The following is an 8231-nucleotide window of genomic DNA, read 5'->3' as shown; positions in this document are numbered from 1 at the left end:
TTCTAGGTACAATCTCAAACCTAATACAGGTCATTAGGATCACTTGGGCATTCATGCCCACTTGCTGTTACACAACATTTAAAGAAATCAAGTGTCCATATGAAATGGATGTGTGTAATGTCACAGTTGGTTCAAGTATGAGTGGGTCCAGTGTTAGACATACCATAGAGTCAGGCAGTATCTCTCTGTAGGACATCTAAGGCAAGATGTGCAATTACAATGTAAAATTCCCAGTGCAGAATCAGCCTATGCCCCCTTTGTTTTTTTCTAACCTCAGGAACAAACAGATCTGGGAGGGGAGGTGGGGGGAGCAGAGCAACAGTCGTGAGTGTGAGCGCTCAGAAAGTTTTAGCTTTAATTCGGTTTTTTGGTTGAAACACAGTAGAAGTGTTAGGTTTGGTTTTCCCTGCTCGAAAATAGCACTGTTAAGTTTCTCATTTGGTGAATTTTCACACAAGTGATAATCACACGTTTCTATAAATTATATTAATTTAACTTATTTCCCTAAACGTTGTTCTGCAGTGTGTAGCACGGATGTTCTCAGATTCTTGGCTGTGTAAGCTTGTTGCAGTTGGAAGAGGAACAGAGACATCTGAAAAGCATTATCTGGAAGGATTGCTGGTGCTGGAGCATCTGATGTCACCTTGTGCTCCGGCTCAGCAGCCCGGACGGCCCTCCTTCTACATTTAGTCTGTGTGCCCCTGTCTCTCCGTCTTTGACAGTCTAGGATTGGCCTTTGTTTTAGAAAGCATCATTATTATACAAGTATACTTAAGGGATAGTGAACTTTGGTCACCCTGTTTTGTTATTAAATCATGTCATTTGCAGAGGAGTCATAGCTTTAAGTTTAAAAGACAAAGGAAACCTGTATGGGCTGTGTACAATGTGTCTCTTCTGGTCTCTAAAATGAGCTATTCATGTATATGAGAACTAACTCATCTCTCCCTTCTTTTCAGAGTATGATTTCATCCATTGTAAATAGCACATACTATGCCAATGTGTCAGCAACCAAGTGCCAGGAGTTTGGGAGATGGTACAAAAAGTATAAGAAGATAAAAGGTAATCTTGGATTTTTTGTTTTTAAAACTATGTATAGATTCTCAGGTAATGAGTTATTAGTTCTTTGGTAAGTGTGTGTGTGTTTATGTATATACATATACATATATATACATACATACATACATATATATGTAAGGTATGATTCTTAATATTTCTATCATAAAATTCAACCCTTAATTTAAGAAGGGTAGTAAATAAGTATTAGGACCACAAAAACAATTCTTAGCATAATTTATCGTTTGTGTCTTTTTCCACTAACTCTCTGTAAAGGCCAAAATCCATTAGGATGGAAATTTAAAAGTTTTATTCCATGTTACCTAACACCTAGGATTTGACTACTGATTAACAAGTTGGAATGAGTGCCAAAACCCCGGGAAAGCTTTGGTTAGAAATAGAGTTTTGATGTGTTTAATACAGACAAACCCTGAGTAGCATACCAACCAGGTTTCTGTGGTCTGGCAGGTTTGAACTCAGGTCTGGTCTTCAACTTACTAATTACACGAACTTGGTCAAATTATTTAATTTCACCAAGATTCAATATCTTCGTCTAAAAATTAGAAATGAAAGTATCTAGCTCAGTGGTTCTGAACCTTTCTAATGCTACTACCCTTTAATACAATTCCTCATATTGTGGTGACTTCCAACCATAAGATTATTTTCATTGCTACCTTATAACTGTAATTTTGCTATTATTATGAATCATAATGTAAATATCTGGTACACAGGATATCTGGCCAACCTACAGATTAAGAACCATTGCTCTAGGTCCTTTAGAAGCTGTGAGGACTAAACAAGATAATATTGACACAGAATTACTTCTGAATAGCTAGTAGTTAAGACATACTACTACTATACTACTAGTACTACTAAATAGTAGTAGTAGGACCAGAAGTTATATATTACATATGAAATTATATGTAGCCTTGAAAACACAGTTCTTTTACATAACAAATAAGATGCTATTTAGATCAATTAGCCCTTTAAATTTATGAGATTTGTTTTATCTTTACAAACATGTTAACATACAAGTCCTTTTATTCTGTCTGATTCAGGCAGATTTCACTAGTCTTTGAGGAGATTTGGGGTAATTCTTGTGGCACTGATGTTTGAGAGTCACCCCACTCTATAGTTTGCAAGACTGTGATGGTGTCCATCTGGCTTTCTGGTGGTGTTCACAGTCTTGTCGACAGCTCACTACCCCCATTCGAGGGCCACGTGATGATCTGTGGGTAGGTAGAAGTGAAGGATGAATTGTGTTTTATTACTTGCAGGCTTCCTCAGGGGAGACAGGATATGTATCAAAGCAATACTTCTGGCTATTGAGTGTCTGAGAGCTTGTTTACAAGATTGCCCTTGAGCAAATGAGCTTTTGGATTCATCAGCCACACAATTTAGATCAAGAAAAAGGGAGAGCATTTTATGCTAAATATACGATGTAAAGGGAAGTGAAAATGTTGAGCTATCCAGAAGTTAAGTGTACTGCAAACTGAATTAAAATCAATTTCTTTTCAACATATTCTCAAATTCTTTAAGCCCTTTTTGTTCTGGTAGGGTATTTGTTTTCCAATATTAATACTTACTCCCATGTAAGAGAAGGTAAATAACTCCTCATTATATGTGTGATTGTGTGGCTCAAAAGGCTTTCTTTTCTTTAAGTGTTGTCTATAAGTTTTTCTTTTTAAAATTTGATTGTTAAAATATTTGAACATACCATCTTTGACTAAAAAAGAAAAAAAAATCAAAAGAATCATGCAGCTTCAAGGTCGTTGGCTGTTCACATTTACCTGCTGTTGTAAGTAAAAAGAGGAGAGTGTATTCTTTTATACGCTGTACTGTAATTATTCCAGCTTCTGGAAGCCTGGGAACTCCAGTGAAGTCACAACCAGTGTGTGTGTGTGTGTGTGTGTGTGTGTGTGTGTTGTCTGCTCTTTCAGAGATTCGATTCTTTAAGCTGTCTTCTTCTCTTTAAGATAGTAAATGCGCAGTTAAATCTTTAAGCGCCATAAAAGCAGATTAAGGCCTTGACTCCATTCAGTAGGTCAAGGATCTACACCTGAAGAGGCTGTCAGACACTGCGTACACACATTCAAAGAGCTAGTCATTGCTGCTGGAAAGTGTGTGTATATCTCTGTGTGTGTGTGTCAGTAGGAGGAAAAAAGGGAAGGTTAAGGTTTGTGTGAAGTAAACACAAGCTGCCACCAAACAGTTCAAGTGATGTTGATTCATCAGCCCAGGAAGTGGGAGGAACAACAGAGAATGCATGGCAGGTATAATGGTGTGCAGAAAACCAACACCCAAAGTATGCTTTATTACCTTTCTACCCTCAGGAAACAGAAGTGCGGGCCTAGCTGGCTCTTTTCTTTTGATAGAGGCTTCTTGCTAAGGATGGGTATTGCAGGAGATTCCTATCTAGATCCATTTCTCAGGGAAGTACCATGGCTTGGTTTCTAATCTTTGCTGGTGACCATGCCTTTTCAAACTGTACAGGAGTAATAATATTCAAATCTGGAAGTCTATAGCAGTCAGAGCAAACTGGTACCTTCGGCTTCTTCCTGAGAAGGCAGAAGTCTGAGAGGCACCTACCTCCCTGTCAACTCACGGAGTCACCAGTATGCATCTACCATGACTTATGTTAGCCGCAGAAGGAAATTTGCAGCCAGCTTACCGATGTCCTAAACAAAATGCAGGCTCCATCCTTAAATATGTTTCCTATTATCTGCTAATGTCTGTTTTAATAAAACAGTGGGAACTAAATGGTTGCTTCTTAATCAAAACCATGATTTCCTAAACATAAGCTATGTGATTCTGTTACAAATTGCCACATCTAGATCTCCCAGGTCAATTCTTTTTTTCTATTCTCATAGAAATAAATAAACAGTAAAATAATTATATACTCTAAAGATCAAAGCAAAATAAGATTCAAACCTGGCAAAAATAAGAGTCTACTGGAAAGATAAAAAAAGAAAGATCAGATGGCAAATTCTATAGTTAATGCTTAAATAAATATAAGAAAAAAGGAACAATCAATAATTTGATATCATTAAAAACAGATGTAAAAACTATAGACAAATGGAATTGTCTAACTTTTGAAGTAAACATTCTAATGTGCATTTTTTGAATTTGTTGTTGCTGTATCTAAACTATTTACACTTACTCTTTAAAAAGTCCTAAATTGGTTTGGCTTAGCTTGTTGACTTTGTTTTCCCCAGTGATCAGAGAAGACCTTGCTCTGTTTACCTTTTTCCTTCAATTTCAAAGACAATCAAGGTTGACAGGGACATATTTGAGTTAACATTACCATTACTTTAGGAGCAATGGGGAAACAGTTTGTGTACTCTGGTTTCAACGTCCTACTGTGAACCTAGTCCCAGGACTTTCTGCTCCTAAGGAACATGGGGTGGTGGGTGGCAGTTAGGTTGGCCTGTACCTCTTTTTAAAAGTTACCATTCAGCTCACGCTGTCTAGGCTAGATTTTCAAGAGCACTCAACTTCTCTGGGTAAGGAACATGGTGCACCTTTATCCAAAAGGAAAGCAAACAGCCATTCAGTGTTATATTAGTGTCGGCAGAGGGATAATCCACAGCCACCTGGACGTGTTCAGGTTCCTGTGTAATCATTTTCAAGGCTTGGGGATTTACTCCATGGATATCATCTTTATAGTTGTTTTATAAAAAAATTCGCTTTTAATCCAACTTTTTTTTTGTAAGAACTCCAGATATGAACTTACCCCATAATTTTTATGAAGCTGTGTGGCAGTTGTATTTGCAGTGCAACTGACTCCTTTCTCACACATTCACAGGGCGCATAGGAAAGGTGAGGAAGTGGGCTGAGTAAGGCGCTCACATCAGTTCTGAATGGATCCTTGATTAGTAAATTCAAATAGCTTCATATCTACAATATTGTTACTAAAACCTCAAATTAACTATCTTTGCTGGAATTCATCTCAAATATTTAATGTGACTCAAGAAATGAGGGTTCATTTAAAGTTCATAGAAATACTGGTGGCTATTACAAAATTATTTATGTCATAGAATAATACCACCAGAATGAATGGACCAAACCAAACCATGTATTTTGGTTAGGGTTGAAAATCATCCCCATCACTTTCCTGAATCATTGCTTAAAACACTCTGATTGCTAGTTTTCTTAATTTTATTTGTTTATTTAAGTCTATTTAGAAAAATATTACAAAGCTGGGAGAAAAGAAGAGTTTTAAAACCAGTGTTACTTCCTTGAGTCTGGTTGACTCTAGTAATCAGTATTTTATCTGACCCTGTCTAATCTACTCTTGCAAGATCAAACGTCCAGGCCAGCAAGCAGATAGTAAACAAAGCACGTGAAGGGTTTCAGTAAACACAAAGATTAGATGTTGAATGAAAATTAAACTCCTTGAACTAGTCCTCTGTACTAAAGTGGTTAAGTGGGTTGTGATTAAAAGAAATAAGTAATTATGATCATTATAGCCGAAATGATATAATGTTACCACATTTAAAGCACCTCTTGTACCCAAAAATGATTGTGTCATTTACAAAGTGGTGCCTCGGAGTTGAATAGAGAAATCAGTGTCTCCCGACCTGGTTCTTTAAGGCGCCCCTTGCTTCGCCACCGTGGTATCGGTGGTCAGGACAATGCCTTTAATCAACTCTCTGTCCTCCTGCCTCTGCTGCTGCTTAGCTCTGATGAGGTGAAAGGAACTTAGTTTTGTCTACCTCAGTCTTCTGAGTTATAAAAGGAATTTGCTTTCACCTTTGGGTCTAAATGAAGGCACCTTGCAAGGAAGCCTATATTATCCCTTTTTGAAAGTAATGCCAACATCAAGTCCTTTGAATTTTAGATAAATATTGGATTCATGAGACTAGAAGCAGCACTTACACAACCAGTCATTTCCATCTCGCTGGTTTTCAGGCTTGTGCATTTTTGCTGTGGCCATTGGTGATGTGTATGTCTCAGTCACCTTGGCTGCTTGCCGGTCCAATCAGAAGTGTATTGGTAGAGTCAGGAAGCAGAACTGTGTGTGAGGGGAGTTCTGGGTGCTTGGCCCTCATGAGCTAATTCCTTTTTTGGATCTCTTGAGGCTCATTTTAACTATGCTGGTAGTTGCTCACTTTTGGCTTGGATGTATCTATTCATGAATGTTTAAAGAACTATAAATAATTGTTCTTAATAACATAATTGATAGAGTAAAAGAAACAAACTTTCCTGTTATTTAGTTCCTTTTAAAATGTATTTTTAAAAAGATAGGTTTGTGTTTCCTTAGCTACCAGTTCTCTATCCATCAATCCATCCATCCTGGATAGTTACAATCTGACAAAAGTCTAAGCTCCTGGTTTCTAAGAGTCTGTAATATATACAAAGCAGTTAATAGTACCACATGTGTTTTAACACTTGAAAGTTGGCTGGAGCATCTCTCTTATATGACTGGGAGGATTCTAAATGGTAGGACTATCACAGGGACCATTACATAGGCCTTCTGTGCCCAAAAGAAAGAATTTTTAAAAGGAAACAAAGAGTTGCAGTCATAACTAGATAAATGATGTGAGTAAACAAATATTTTGTGAATGCTTGCCACAGTCCCTCTGCAATGGTGATGCCCACAAGAAACATCCATAATATGTAAGATATGGTTTCTACTTCCATGTGTATTGCCTCAGACAGGCCATGGAAGCAGCCCTTGAAATATGTCTGGACCTACACAATCTTGTTAGGAGCTAATGCAGCTGGAATACAGAGAAAGGTCCTGCACTTTACCTGCTGAGTGACCATCTTCATTTGCAGAAAGCAGGAATGGGGGAGGTGGAACATGGGTGTTAGAACAATCAGCTTTTCAGGGATAAGGAAGACTGTTTTAGGTGCCTGCATACGGTGAGGACAGAGCAGAATGAATGAAGCGGTGTAAGGAGCATAGCATGTTTAGAATTGTTCCCTGTGTCTAAAATGGCAGCCTTTTCATCACGACATCATAATGGCTAGGACTTTGGTCATCCTGCCAGCTTGCTGCCAGTGTAACAAGAACCAAAGGTAATGAATGAGCTTATAAAGAAACGTTTCTGTCTTGGCTCAAAGTTTTGTAGGTTTCAATTCCAGATTGTTTGGTCCATCAGTTATACATCAGCTGTCGTCATGCAGGGGTGTGTGTCATCAAACTTCCCACTCTGTGCCAGGAAGTGAGGAAGACGGAAAGGGGTGGGGTGGGGGGATTGGGGAAACACCTTGCTCATCTGAAGACCTCCCCTGGGGCTCTACTTCCTGAAGCTCTGCCTTCCTTATAGCACTGTTTTAGGGAATTGCTTTGGCCACCAGTACTCATGCCTTTGAGGACATTTGAGATTCAAGCTGTGGCAGTCCATGAACAAGAAGGGAGAAAGTAACTGGGGTGGCACTGCATTGGGGTGGTGTCAGACACTGGTGATGACAGAAGTTGGGGGACCATTTATATGGGTAGCATTTATCTGTAACTTGGGCATTACAGCTAGGAAAATAGAGCTCACACATTATGGGACTTTGGAAGCCCAGATGTAACAGTTTGAGGGTCCACTGAAGGTTTCTCAGCAACAGTATAATATAAAAATGGTTTTAAAATATTCTTCCAGAGAGCTGGGTATGTTGAGTCAGGCCTAAAGTTCTGCTAGGTGTGCACGTGGCAGGAAGGAGGAGAGTGTGAGGAGGAGGCATGGCCCATTCAGCTTGAAGTAACAGGATCATATTGAATCTCTAATAGTAATCTATGAATATGAAGGTGACAAGAGGCATGGCACCTGGGGTTTGTGTGGCAGTGGTGAGAAAGACAAACCACCAGCCTGAGTGGTGGAGAGTCAGTAAGGCATGGTGAGAGTAGATGGCAGGCTGGGAAAAGAATAAGGAATTAAGTCAGCATCTAAACTTTTGAACTTAGTGGCTCTTGGTGTATTTGACAGAAATAGGAAATCCTGATTGAAGAGAAATTTGTTGATACCTAAGCTGACAAAAATTAGTTAGGTAGCTAGAAATGTCAGTGGCGCAGTGAACTAAGGACAGAGCTAGAGAATAATTAGTAGAGACTTTTTTTTTTTTGACTTGACAGCTCAAGTGGAAACACAGGAAGAGGAAGAGGAGGAGCCTTTTTTCTTTCTACTTTCTTCTTCTTCTTCTTCTTCTTCTTCTTCTTCTTCTTCTTCTTCTTCTTCTTCTTCTTC

General features: G+C 38.7%; 1 protein-coding gene across 4 annotated transcripts in view; it reads left to right on the top strand.

The window, feature by feature from the left end:
* The window catches only part of Satb2 (SATB homeobox 2), a 181324-nt gene that overhangs the window by 82936 nt on the left and 90157 nt on the right, over positions 1-8231 (top strand). For all 4 annotated transcript variants that reach the window (XM_031367536.1, XM_031367534.1, XM_031367533.1 and 1 more), the window contains exon 6: positions 957-1059. In XM_031367536.1, coding sequence (XP_031223396.1) covers positions 957-1059 — 103 coding nt within the window. The remainder of the gene's footprint in view (positions 1-956; positions 1060-8231) is intronic.

This window comes from Mastomys coucha, unplaced genomic scaffold (genome assembly GCF_008632895.1).
Source record: "Mastomys coucha isolate ucsf_1 unplaced genomic scaffold, UCSF_Mcou_1 pScaffold14, whole genome shotgun sequence".
Classification (NCBI taxonomy): Eukaryota; Metazoa; Chordata; class Mammalia; order Rodentia; family Muridae; genus Mastomys; species Mastomys coucha.
This window is presented reverse-complemented; position numbering and strand designations above follow the sequence as displayed.